This window comes from Nycticebus coucang, chromosome 4 (genome assembly GCF_027406575.1).
Source record: "Nycticebus coucang isolate mNycCou1 chromosome 4, mNycCou1.pri, whole genome shotgun sequence".
NCBI classification, from domain to species: domain Eukaryota; kingdom Metazoa; phylum Chordata; class Mammalia; order Primates; family Lorisidae; genus Nycticebus; species Nycticebus coucang.
Window position 1 is genome coordinate 86,092,018 of NC_069783.1, and position 14,197 is coordinate 86,106,214.

The following is a 14,197-nucleotide window of genomic DNA, read 5'->3' on the forward strand; positions in this document are numbered from 1 at the left end:
TCTGTTTACCTCCCTCTCCTGAAAATAGATCCATTCTGCGGAGTTTTGGAAAGCACCTGCCCCCAGTACCTTTAAAGCTGCCAGGGTTCATGTTGGCTCCAGAGTGCTGGGCTCCAGAGGCTCAGTGAAAGGGAGTTAGCCAGGGACAGGGAAACTGGCATGTAGGCAGCCTGACCTGCCATCCACCTCACAATGATAGGGGCCTATGACCAAAATAGCCTCCAACACCAGGTCAGGGCTCATCTCAAAGACAGGTGTGGTGGTAGGACACCGCAGCAGGACTCTCCATGTGTCAGGGGCACCTGGAAGTGGGAGGGCAGGAGCGTCGTCGCACCTTGGCAGAAGGAGGGGTAGGCTCCGTCCACACCGAAGCTTGTCTCTAACCCTAAGAGAGAAGCTGTCTGTGCCCCCAAAGAAGGAGACATACGGGCTAGTTGTGGTTTGGTCACTGCCCTGCTGGGCCACAGCCTGCCGCAGGGAGTGAGGCTCAGGGCAGGTTCCCTGGGAATGCAGTGAAGCACTCATCAGGAACCGAGGGGTCCATGCACACAAGGGCAGCGAGGCCTCCCCTCAGGGCTGGGGGGTGAGGGTGGGGTTGAACCCAAAAGGTGTTATTGTTCAACTGAGAATGCAGAACCTCACGAGTTTCCTTACCTTGGATACCTCACAATTACGTTGACAGTTTGAAATGGGTCACGATGGGAGGATTTGTACCACAGAAATTGGCAGATGCTATAAACCCAGGGTTTATTTTCCTCCAAAAGTGGTTGTTAAATATTTTCCAGCACATCACTTGCCTGGAGAGGAGATTTACCTGAGAGGTAAATCTGATGTTTTAAACAGCCCTAAATTCCTCCTGAGTCCTGCGCCTTTGAACCAGGGTCCCTGTCCACCAGCCCATTCATCCTTGGTGTCACAACCACTCCCTGGATGATATAAGTTATGTGTAGGGTAGGAGCCCAGGGAAGGTGGGAATGGGCTTAGGGGGCATGGCTGTGGGGATAGTGGCTATTTCCCAGTCTACGGCAGAGCAGGGCTAAATAAACAACTTGTCTGTGTTTAGGTCCTTTGCCATGGCAGGTGTGGTGTACCCCAGACAGGTGAGTGATATGGGTTTCTGTGTCCTGTGACATCTCAGGGTGGGGTAGCCTTAGTAAGCAGCCACAGAGGAGGGCTGAGTTCTTTGGGGTTCCTCTGGTCATCAGTCTGGAATGATTTTGTTTTTGCAAGAGAGTAGAACTAAGGCACCCGCAGTGTGCTGGGCACTGTCTGGACATTGGGGGTGACAGATGCCTAAAATATGGTCCTGATGTATTATGCTTCATTAAATCAATTACAACACATCTGAATAAGTGCCACAGTAGAAGGATGTGAAATGTGCTATGAAAGCAGAGGAGAAAGGACTAGCTTTTGGGGAGGTGGAAATACAAGGGTGGGAGAGATGTTTTGGGGAAGAAACATTGGAGTCTTGGAGGATACATAGGAGTTTGCTAGTCTGTGAAGGGGGCAACCAGTGTTCCCATCAGATAAGAGCATTGCCAGGCCTGTGTGAGAGGGAAGAAGTGAAGTTGGAGTACAGTGGGGAGGGAGGAGGTGGGATGGGAAGGGCAGCAGGAACCAGATCAGGAAGGGCTCTGAGTTTCTGTCCCCAAAGTTGGACTTTTTTCCAACAAAGAATGAGAAACCATTGAATGGCTTTAAGTGGTAGAATGACAAGGCAGGGTCTCTTGTTTTGTATTCTTTGTTCTTTAGGCTCCGGTGGATTTAGACATATATCAAAGCTCCTACATGATCGACTATAAGCCCTACGGGAAGCACAAATATTCCAGGGTCTCACCGCAAGAGGTAGGAAGGCAGGCAGATCCTGCCATCTAATCAGCCGTCCACGGAAATCATCTTTATTTCGTCTTTATTATGAATGTGGACACCGGGCACTTATTTGGAACAAGAATCAAAAGCAGGAAACCTGACTTAGAGGTCTTGTGTGTGTGTGTACATGAGCACATGTATATGTATATTTTAAAATTACATCAAATATGTCATACGTATATACAAAAGATTGTAAATAGTATGCTTTACAGTTGAAATAAAGTTTGGATAAAAACAAACACCAGTGTACCCATTATCAGCCAGCTTAAAGCTTAGCATATTAACAGTGCCTTAGAGGCTCCTGTGCAGCCACACCCCCAAAATTCTGTCCCTCACTTTCAAAGGTAGGCAATATTCTGAATTTGGGGTTAAAATGTTAATGTTTAATATGTTTTTTTAAAAAGTAATTTTATCCTGCGTGAATGCATTCCTTTAAACAAATTGTTTAATTTTGCCTTCTTAAACTTTACTGTGTATTGAATTTGTATTCTTCCGTAACTTTTGCTTTTTGCTAAACATTATGGCATGCTGTTCAATTTCTGCTACATTGTATAACATTGCTTAAAGATGCATCGGTATTCGCCCCTTTTCCTATTGGTGAACATTTGGGATACTTGCTTTTTCCTACTCTTCCCTACTCCCAAATGCTGCAATGAAAATGGAACACATCTAATGTGCAAGACTTTATTCATCCCAGGAGTAGAATTGCTTGTCATAAGGTATTAGGTAAAATCACTCTTTTCCAAAGTGGTTAGACCAAGTTATATTATCACAGCAAACAGATGGTCACTTCTGTTGCTCTGCAATTTTGCCATTGTCGTTTTTGTGTTGTTGTTTGTTAGTTTGTTTTTGAGACAGGGCCTTACTTGTTGCCAGGATTAGAGTACAGTGGTGTGATCACAGTTCATTGCAACCTCAAACTCTTGGACCCAAGTGATCTTAGTGCCACAGGCTTTCAAGTAGCTGGCACTACAGGTGTGAGCCACCACACCTGACTAATTTTTCTTTTCTTTTTTTTTTGTTTTAGACAGAGTCTTACTTTGTCTCCTCTCCCTGCCCTCTCACCCTACCCCCCTAGAGTGCTGTGGCGTCATAGCTCACAGCAACCTCAGTCTCTGGGGTACAAGCTATTCTCTTGCCTCAGCCTCCCAAGTACCTGGGGCTACAGGCGCCCACCACAATGCTTGGCTATTTTTAGAGATGGGGTCTCACTCCATCTCAGACTGGTCTCAAACTCATGAGCTCAGGCGGTCTGCCTGCCTTGGCCTCCCAGAGTGCTGGGATTACAGGTGTGAGCCACCACACCCGGCTAATTTTTCTATTTTTTGTAGCACTGGGGTCTCACTTTGTTGCTCAGGCTGGTCTCAAACTCCTGGCCTCAAGTGATCCTTTTACCTTGGCCTCCCAAAGTGATATGGCAGCAGGTTTTAGCTGCCATATCTGGCTAGATATTTTAATTATTTTTTTCTTTTTGAGATACAGTCTCATTCTGTCACCCTGGGTAGAATGCCATGGGGTCACAGCTTACAAAAATCTCAAATTCTTGAGGTTGAGCAATCCTTTTGCCTCAGCCTACCCAGTAGCTAGGACTACAGGCACCCACCAAACGCCTGGCTAGTTTTTTTTATTTTAGTAGAGATGGGGTCTCACTCTTGCTCCGGCTGGTCCTAAGCTTAAGCAATCCACCTGCCTTGGCCTCCCAGAGTGCTCGGATTCTGTGCCTGGCCAAATGTTTTAATTTTTGTCAGTTGGTGGGTATAAAATCATCTTCTCTTGTGTTCCTAATTTTCCTTTCACTGACTACTAATGAGGTTGGGCATCTTTCCATTTGTTTATGGAGATGTGTAATGACGTTTATGTTCTTTTATTTTAGAGATGGGGGTCTGGCTGGGCATGGTGGCTCATGCCCGTAATCCTAGCACTGTGGGAGGCCAAGGTGGGGAGACTGCCTGAGCTCAGGAGTTCGAGACCAGCCTGAGCAAGAGTGAGACCCTGTCTCTAAAAATAGCCAGGTGTTGTGGTGGGCTCCTGTAGTCCCAGCTACACGGGAGGCTGAGGTAAGAGGATCACTTGAGCCGGAGAGTTTGAAGTTGCTGTGAACTGTGATGCCATGGTCCTCTACCAGGGCATCAAAGCAAGGTTCTGTCTCAAAGCAAAGCAAAATAAAACAAAACAAAACACTGATAACAGTAGTTGCCCCTGGAGATAGGATTCCAGAGAGGAGGAGAGTGGGAAAGAGACTTTGTACTATAAACCCTTTGTATGATACCAATATTTCCCTCTGTTGTATATATTACCATTCAAAGACTAATTTAAAGTTTTAAAAAATAAAGAGAGGTGTGCTCTGGATGCTTCCAGGAAAAGCTACTCCATCTCCTGCCTCTCCCAGCCCTCCATTCATGTGTAATTTGTTTCCACAGCAGGTGAAGGTCCAGGTTCAACTGCGGCAGAAAGAGTTTCATAGGCCTATCCCCAACCCCAACCCTAAGCTAGCGGATGGGTACCTTGCCTTCAAAAGACCCCACATGACTGCCAAAGACCTAGGACTCCCTGGCTTCTTCCCACCACAGGACCGTGGGGCCACTGAGGAGGATGAGAGCAAGTTCACCAGCACCTGCCATTTCACATACCCAGCTTCCCATCACCTGTACATGGCCCAGCACGATCCCAGCCGCGTCCATCAGAGTGCCGACTTTCCCTGCCTCCTGGAGCCTGAGCGCCAACCTGCTGCAGAGGAGGGCAAAGGCTACTTTCTACTGCCTGGCTGCTTCTGTCCTCGTCACCATTTAGTCAAAGTCCCCATCTTGAACCGATGGGGACCCTTGATGCCATTTTACCAGTAGGAAGGATAAGAATACCTTCCAAGTCCTGTTCCAAGGACATGCAGAAATCCTATGCCCTCTCCTCTGCCCCTTCTGGAGTAGAGATGGAAAAGAAAATAAAGCCAGAAAGATATTCTGACAGCGCTGGGACTGCTCACTCTACCTTACTCCCTTGCCTGCCTTGGGACACGGCATCCTTACTGCAGAGGGAGGGAGGGAAACTCGGTGAGTATGGATAACTGAAATTTGTGTCATGTTTTATTATAATTAAGAGTCCTGAATGCTGGGTGCTGTGACTCATGACTGACTCTGAGAGGCTGAGGTGGGTGAATTGCCTGAGCTCAGGAGTTTGAGACCAGCCTGAGCAAGAGAGAGGCCCCATCTCTAAAAAATAGCTGAGCATTGTGGCAGGTGCCTGTAGTTCCAGCTACTTGGGATGCTGAGGCAAGAGAATTGCTTGAGCCCAAGAGTTTGAGGTTGCTGTGAGCTATGACACCACAGCACTCTACTGAGGGCGACAAAGTGAGAATATGTCTCAAAAAAAAAAAAAAAAAAGAGTCCTGGCTGGGTGTGGTGCCTTGTGCCTGTAATCCCAGCACTTTGGGAGGCTGAGGCAGGAGGATAGCTTGGCGCCAGGAATTTGAGACCAGCCTGGACAATACTGAGACCCCTGTGTCTACAAAAAATAAAAAAAAAATAGCGGTGCATAGATGGCACACAGCTGTCATCTCATCTACTCAGGAGGCTGGGGCAGGAGGATCACTTGAGCCCAGGAGTTTGAGGTTGCTGTGAGCCATGATGAAGCCACTGCACCTAGCCTGGGAGACAGAGGGGGACCCTATCTCAAAGAAAAAACCAAAAGGCTGACTGTTAGGTTGATGTGGGTACAGTCTCTTTGATCCCTAGTGAGGCTGAGTAATTTTTTGAGTGCTCTTTTTCTCATCATCAGTTGTAAAATGCTTTCTGATCACTGTGTTCCTTCCCGTCATCTTATAACAATTTTTTTTCCTTCACAAAATTAAAAAGGCTTGAAATTTAATAACAATAACAATGTTTAAGATAAGGACTAGAAACAAAAACCTTGTAAAGAACGAACATAAATACATTCAGAAAAGAAATCAGACAATTGCTGCATCGAAATATTAAGCAATAAAAATGATGCAAAGAAAGTAACATTCACATTGTCATCATCTTATAACAATTTTTAGTGACTCTGTTTTGTCTATAAATGCCTTCTAAGGTGTCTGTAAAAAAAAAGAAAGTTCACTCCCTCTCAATGCTCGTTAGTAAGTAAACACTTTTTTCAGTGGCAAGTCACATGGATCAGTTGATGGTTTTAATACACGGCATTGCCTGAAAAAGCTTTAGCTAAAGTGAAAACGTTAATAACAGTAGATAATCTATGACACGCAGGCTCTGTGCTGCACACCTCACATACATTGTTTTAGCCTCATATGCAGATGAAGAAAAAGAGGGTCAGGGAGGTTACGTATCTGGCTCAAGCCTACACATAGCAAAGCCAGAATTTGAATCCCAGATTTAAGTTCAGCCCTTAAGTTTTAGTTATTTTTGAAAATTTCATGTCATTTAAGTTCTAAATCAATGATGAAAAGCTATTTAATAAAACAATTGTCTTGATCCCTAATGCCCACATTTCTTTCTTTTCCTTTCTTTTCTTTTCTTTTTTGAGATAGGGTCTCACTCTATCTTCTATCATGGGAAGAGTGCCATGGCAACGTGGCTCACAGCAACCTCCAGCTCTTGGGCTTAAGCGACCCTCTTGCCTCAGCCTCCTATGTAGATGGGACTGCAGGCATCTACCACAATGCCCAACTCGTTTTTTCTATTTTTTTTTTTTCCAATGGAGAAGAAGTTTTGCTCTTCCTTAGGCTGATCTCAAACTCCTGAGCTCAAGCAATCTGCCTGGCTCAGCCTCCCAAATTACTAGGATTACAGGGGTGAGCCGCCACATTTGGCTAATGCCCACGTTTCATTGGTTGACACCCATTGGTGGGAACAACTGCCTGAACCAAGATCAGCTGGGTTCAGAGCTTTCTTACAGTGGTTCTTTTCTTTTCTTTTCTTTGAGACAGAGTCTCACTTTCTTTCTCCCGGTAGAGTGCTGTCATGTCATAGCTCACAGCAACCTCAAACTCTTGGGCTCAAGCGATCCTCTTGCCTCAGCCTCCCAAGTAGCTGGACTACAGTTGCTCACCACAACACCCGGCTGTTTTTAGAGGTGAGGTCTTGCTCTGGTTCAGGCTGTTCTCATACCTGTGAGCTCAAGCAATCGACCTCCCTCAGCCTCCCAGAGTGCTAGGATTACAAGTGTGAGCCACCGAGAGTGGCCCCTACAGTGCTTCTTAACCCACAATGTTCACGAGGTCCATATAGTTAAGAAACTTAACTATCTTTTGTTGAGGAGGGAATTACATAGTCTCTCTGCAGGGTGTGAATGGCTGAGCACAGCTGAAGTGCTTAAGACATCAAATGGATCCGAGGCATCCCTGAACACCAGCACAGAATAATATACCAGGGTCCTGGAGTCAGACTAAGAAGGCCTGCCATAGCCTGGGTCCCCTGGAGCAGCAGAGGACAGCAGAAGGGGAATTCGGGGAGGGATAAGGCCCAAGAGGACAGGAGGATGAGTTGAGCCCACAACACACTGCTTTTGAGGCGTTTCCCATAGGAGGCTGATGAAACTGACACTGTCTGAGAAAGATCCACTCAAGTCCCAACGTTCTGCCTCAGAATTCCATACTCCATGGCAGCAGGTTTCCTCTCATGGCACCCTGCAGTCCCCCATATTCACCCTCGAGGAATCTTAGAACATAGGTCTGTTTACCTATTTATCATCTCCCTATAAAATCCCTCCCCCCCTGGGTCTCACTGCATGAGAGCATAAACCCCTTCCTATGAGGCTCACGCTGTTCTTTCCAACCCCATCTCTGCCTTCCCCACACCCACATTCACCTCTCTGCCTTCACTCTTAATGTTCTCTCCTGTGTGCTAGAAAGCCCTTTCTTCTACTTTCCTGTCGGGGTGGGATTGGCCAGGTCTCTCTGCCCAGCTTATCTATGGTCCAGACTCAGACCACTAAGCTATTATCTTGCTCAGGAACAACTACCCTTAGGTGCTTGAGGGCTATTTGCTTCAGCAAAACGGAGAGAGGGAGAAAGAGTTTTGAGGGAGAGAAGCAGTCTCAATAGGAGAATAATTCTCAGCAGTCTTGGTAGAGATGGCGTGTAGGCGTTCTGCGGGCAGGAGAAGAGAAAGAGTCAGAGTGAGCGGGTCATGAAGGAATATATGCTCCCCAACTGCCTTCGCCTGCTGCTTCTTATAGACGTGATCCCGTGGCTCTTTGCACCACAGGTGTAGAGACTGCCAATCACTGATGCTCTTGTCTCTTGAGCTCTCTCTCATGTTAGGAGAGCCAAAACCCTTCCCCATGCCCTTCTCACCTTATCCAATATAACACCAAGGTGTTATATTACGGAGATGTTACTGGTGTTTCTTATGATTATATAGTGTTCGGAGCTTAGCTCTCGCTTCTCCTTTCCTTAAAGCTATATAGTCTACTACACTTTCCACCAGCTGAAATTCTGCCTCCTTCAGAGACAGGGATGCCGCTCTTGATACCCCTGTCCCCTAACAGTCTGCTCTCCTTGTATATTCCCAAGTCCCTTTGTCCCTGTGTTTCCTAGAGGGGTGTGTGAAGGGTCCGTGAGTGAATATCCAATGCTAAGCCTGGCAAACAGTGAGTGCTCAATAATTGTTAGATTTTTTTTTTAATTTATTTGTTTTCATTTTATTTTATTTTTTTGAGACAGAGCCTCAAGCTGTCTCCCTGGGTAGAGTGCTGTGACATCATAGTTCATAGCAACTTCCAACTCTTTGGGCTCAAGCTATCCTCTTGCCTCAGTTTTTCTATTTTTAGTAGAAACGGGGTCTCGCTTTTGCTCAGGCTGGTCTTGAACTTGTCAGCTCAAGCAGTCCACCCACCTTGGCCTCCCAGAGTGTTAGGATTACAGGCATGAGCTACTGTGGAAGCCCTTGCATTTTTTTTTTAATAGGATCTCACTCTGTTGCCCCACCTAGAGTGCAGTGGTGACATGATAGCTCACTGTAACCTCAAACTCCTGGGCTCAGTGATCCCACCGCCTCAGACTCCTCAGTAGCTGGAACTATAGGTGTGGGCCACTTATGCCCAGCTAATTTTTGTTGTTGTCGTTGGTAAAGATGGTGTCTCCCTATGTTGCTCAGGCTGTTTGTGAATTCCTGGTCTCAAGCAATCCTGCTTCAGTCTCCTGAAGTGCTGGGATTATAAGCATGAGCCACTGTGCCTGGACTAAAAATAAGAGTTTCTATGCATTGAAAGAGTGCGAAGAAACACCATAAATCAGCCCTCCTCTTGAATTTTTTTTTTTTTTGAGACAGAGTCTCACTATGTCGCCCTCAGTAAAGTGCTGTCACAGTCACAGCTCACAGCAACCTCAAACTTTTGGGTTTAAGCGATTCTCTTACCTCAGCCTCCCAAGTAGCTGGGACTACAGGCACCTGCCACAACACCTAGCTATTTTTTAGGGATGGGCTCTTGCTCTTGGTCAGGCTGGTCTCAAACTTGTAAGCTCAGGCAATCTTCCGGGCCCAGCTTCCCAGATGCTGGGATTACAGGTGTGAGCCACCGTGCCTGGCCCCTATTTTTGAATTTTTTAGAGCCCCCAGAGGTCCTTGACATAAAAATGAAAGCAGGATGGAGTCCACTGGCATCTTCACCACCATGGAGAAGGCTGAGGGTCACCTAGAGGGGCTGCCAAAAGGGTCATCATCTCTCCCCTTCTGCTGATGCCCCCATGTTTGTGATGGGTGTGAACCATGAGAAGTATGAAAACAACCTCACCATTGTCAGCAATGCCTCCTGCACCACCAACTACTTAGCACCCTTGGCCAAGGTCACCCGTGACAACTTTGGCATGGTGGAGGGACTCATGACTACAGTCCATGCCATTACTGCTACCCAGAAGACTGTGGATAGCCCTTCTGGGAGGATGTGGCGTGATGGCTCTGGGGCTTTCTAGGACATCATCTCTGCCTCAACTGGTGCAGCCAAGGCTGTGGGCACAGTCATCCCTGAGCTGAACAGGAAGTTCGTTGGCTTGGCCTTCCATGTCACCACTGCCAACCTGTTGTTCATAGACCCGACCTGTCAACTGGAGAAGGCTGCCAAATATGAATATATCAAGAGGGTGGTGAAGCAGGCATCGGAGGGCACCCTCAAGGGTATCCTGGGCTGCACAGAGCAGCAGGTCGTCTTCTTCGACTTCAACAGTGACATCCACTCTTCCACACTTGATGCTGGGGTTGGCATTACCTTCAACAGCCACTTTGTCAAACTTACTGCTTGATGACAGTGAATTTGGCTACAGCAACAGGGTGATGGACCTCATGGCCCACATGGTCTCCAAGGAATAAGAGCCCCTCTACCACCAGCCCCAGCCAGAGCTCAAGAGGAAGAGAGAGGCCCTCAGCTGCCGGGGCGCCCCTGCCTATTCAGTCCCTCAACTCACTGAGAATCTCTCCTGACGCAGTTTCCACACCAGACCCCCTGAAGAATGGGAGGGGTCTAGGGAATGCCACCTTGTCATGCAACATCAATAAAGTTCCCTGTACATGAAAGAAAAAAAAAAAAAAAGAATGAAAGCAGGAAATCTAGAGTAGATACTCTGGAACTGGATGCATGGGGCCACCCAGACCACCCAGATGTGCCAGCTGCAGTGTCAGGCCCAGCACATTCCTATCTTAGTAAACACCTACGTTAACCATTGAGCTAATGTAGCTGCTACTCCATTGTAGCTGAGAAAACTGAGGGCTCAGGTCATACATGGGAATCTTGGCTTCTTCCTGCCAGTGAAATTTCATTTTGACTGTTAGGTTTCTCATATGTGAAATGAAGGTATCTCACAAACCCATCTCACAAGGCACAAATAAGAATATACATGAATGCACTTTAAAATTGTTTTAAGGAGGTGGCGCCTGTGGCTCAGTGGCTAGGGTGCTGGCCCCATATACTGAGGGTGGTGGGTTTGAACCCAGCCCTGGCCAAACTGCAACAACAACAAAAAATAGCTGGGCGTTGTGGTGGGCGCCTGTATTCCCAGCTACCCGGGAGGCTGAGGCAAGAATCACTTCAGCCCAGGAGTTGGAGGTTGCTGTGAGCTGCGATGCCATGGCACTCTGCGAAGGGTGATAAAGTGAGACTCTGTCTCTAAAAAAAAATTGTTGGGCTGTGCCTGTGGCTCAAGGAGTAGGACGCCGGCCCCATATACTGGAGGTGGTGGGTTCAAACCCAGCCCCAGCCAAAAACTGGAAAAAAAATTTTTTGTTTTAAGGTTAATAAAGTGTTCCTTTTAATTATTATTATTATTTTTTTTGAGACAGAGTCTCACTATGTCACCCTCAGTAGAGTGCCCTGGCGTCACAGCTCACAGCAACCTCCAACTCTTGGGCTTAAGCGATTCTCTTGCCTCAGCCTCCGAAGTAGCTGGGACTGCAGGCACCCGCCACAACGCCCGGCTATATGTTCCTTTTAATTATTAATACAAAAGAGAGTGTACTGACACCCATTTTGCTGCTTTTATTTGTAGATTCCCTGCTGCTCAGCACTGTGCTCCTTCTCACCATTATGTCCACCCCAGAGGATGCTTCTTTGGTCTGGGGAGGACCCTGCTGAGGAGGAGGCTGCAGAAACAGGACTCTGGTGTGTGTGGGGGTGTGAGGAGATGGGTGTTGAAGCAGTGCTAACGGCCCTAACGTGTATATTCCTCAGAGTTTACAAAACGCAGCCACAGATGGTATCTTCTTTCAATCTCATTTTGTCTCTGACACAGGAGTTCCCCATTTCGCGGAAAGGACTAGTAACCAAGGGACTGAGTCAAGATTGTGACCCCAGGCTTCCTTGGCACTGTGCCCTCTGCCAGATTAAGCGGCCATCCACAGCTGAATACTGATTCTGACAGTTCCCAGCAGGAGTTGGCATCGGAGTACCTTGGCCACATGCCGGCTCCTCAGTTCCACTGGGTCTGTATAGAGATTCACTAGGTCTGGAGCCAACTCCTGGAATCTGCATTTTTATCCAGTTCACTAGCAGTTGAGTGCCTGATGCTCTGTCGAAAGGGATGCAGGGCTCTGGAAGTCTCAGACAGACAGCAGTAAGATAAACTTAGAACAGGGGAGGGAAGTGGAGGAAGCAATCAGAGAATGCATATATTGAAATATATTAATCCGTTTTATGTTGATATAGACAAATACTTGAGACTAGTTTATAAAGAAAAGAGAATTGTTTAGCTCATGGTTCTACAGGCTGAGAAGTTCAAGGGCATGGCCCTGGCTTTGGGAGAGGGGCTCTCATACCACATCACAACGTGGCAGACACAATCCGAGGGGAAGCAGACTTGTGGGAAGAGAGCACTGAGGGGCATCCTGACTTTATGACAACTCACCCTTGTGGGCACTAATCCATTCCCATGAGAACTAATCCAATCTCTGCATTGAGAACCAATTCACTCGCTGCATTGGGAACGCAGAAGCCATTCATGAGGGGTCTGCCCCGGGAACCCAGACACGTCTGGTTAGGCTCCTCCTCCCAGCACTGACAGACTGGAGACAAGCAAACCATATGCAAATTATAGAATATTCTGAGAACATTTTGGCTGAGCAACATGCCAGAATGTGCCTATTAATTTCCAAACATTAAGAAATCTATATGTTGGGCAGTGCCTGTGGCTCAACGGAGTAGGGCACCCGCCCCATATGCCAGAGGTGGCGGGTTCAAACCCAGCCCTGGCCAAAAACTGCAAAAAAAAAAAAAAAAGAAAAAAAAGAAATCTGTATGTTTTGGGTGGCACCTGTGGCTTAGTAGGTAGAGTGCCAGCCCCATATACTGGAGGTGGCGGGTTCGAACCTGGCCCCGGTCAAACTGTAACAAAAAAATAGCCAGGCCTTCTGGCAGGCACCCATAGTCTCAGCTACTCGGGAGGCTGAGGCAAGAGAATTGCTTAAGCCCGAGTGTTTGAGGTTGTTGTGAGCTGTGACGGCACAGCACTCTACTAAGGGTGACATAGTGAAACTCTGTCTCAAAAAAAAAAAAAATTAACCATTCATTCATTTAGACCGTATTTATTTAACCCGTATGTATTAGACACAATTCTAAGTGCTGAGAATAGGGCAAAAATAATAAGGTAAGGAGATTCCATTCCCTTTGGGGTAAACAACAACAAACTAAATAAGGGAAACATATGGAATGTTGGAAAGTAATAAGTGAAATGGAGAAAACAAAGCAGGCAAGGAAGCGCAGAGAGCTGTGACACCAGACTGAGGTTCAATAGGTGCCCCAGAGCAGGTGGCATTTGAGCAAAGCCTTGAGGAAGGGAGATGCTTCTCGTTAGGGGCACTGAGGCCTTAACCCCCAAGGAGTACAGAGCCTGAGGAGGCCAGGAGCCAGCATTAAACCAAAAGAGTGAGGTCTACAAGGTTAGGGGGGTCTCTCCTCAGGATTGTAGAGCAACAGGTGACTCGTTATAAAATCTGTGACTCTTATCTCAAGCTGGGAGCCACTGGAAAGCAAAGGGGTGGTTTCTTTTTCTTTCTTTTTTTTCTTTTTTTGAGATAGCATCTCACTTTGTTGCCCTCAGTAGAGTACGGTAGTGTCATTGCTCACAGCAACCTCAGACTCTTGGACTCAAGTGATTCTCTTGCCTCAGCCTCCCAAGTAGCTGGGACTACAGGCATCTGCCACATACCAGGCTAATTTTTTTTTTTTTGAGACAAAGTCTCACTATGTTGCCCTTGGTAGGGTGCCGTAGCTTCACAGCTCACAGCAACCTCCAATTCTTGGGCTTAAGTGATTCTCTTGCCTCAGCCTGAGTAGCTGGGACTACAGGTGCCTGCCACAACACCCAGCTATTTTTATGTTGCAGTTGTCATTGTTGTTTAGCTGGCCCAGGCTGGGCTCATATGTGTATGTGGCTGGCGCCATAACCTCTGTGCTATGGGGGCCAAGCCACTATTTATTTATTTATTAAAGATGGGAGTCTTGCTCTAGCTCAGGCTGGTCTCCCACTCATAAGCTCACGCATTCTGTCCACCTCAGCCTCCTAGAGTGCTGAGATTACAGAAATGAGCCAAGAGTCCTGGCCAAAAGGGGGTGGTTTCTGTTTTAGAAGAATCAGTTTGGTCACAGGATAGAGAAGAGACTGAAAGGACAAAGGGAAAAGTGGTGAAGTCAGCTGGCATCACCCAGGGGAGAAGTGGGGATGGTGTGGACCATGGTGGTCACAATGGGGGCTGAGAAGGTGGAGAGGCCATTGGATTTGGGGTGTGTTTGGAGGCAGAGCCCAGGGGATTTCCTGACAGATGGACTGATGGCATTGATCATGACTCCATTTTTAGTTTGTGCAAACTGGAAAGGTAAGCTGCTTTTCATTGAGATGAAGAGGACAGCAGTCCAA

General features: G+C 47.1%; 1 protein-coding gene and 1 pseudogene across 1 annotated transcript; both read left to right on the forward strand.

The window, feature by feature from the left end:
* Positions 1-1,073: 1,073 nt before the first annotated feature.
* Positions 1,074-4,712, forward strand: TEX37 (testis expressed 37). The gene is made up of 3 exons (XM_053588104.1): positions 1,074-1,100; positions 1,753-1,845; positions 4,290-4,712. The coding sequence occupies exons 1-3, from the start codon at positions 1,074-1,076 to the stop codon at positions 4,710-4,712; spliced, it is 543 nt and encodes a 180-aa protein (XP_053444079.1).
* Positions 4,713-9,444: 4,732 nt separating this feature from the next.
* Positions 9,445-10,163, forward strand: LOC128583663 (glyceraldehyde-3-phosphate dehydrogenase-like; annotated as a pseudogene).
* Positions 10,164-14,197: the final 4,034 nt, after the last annotated feature.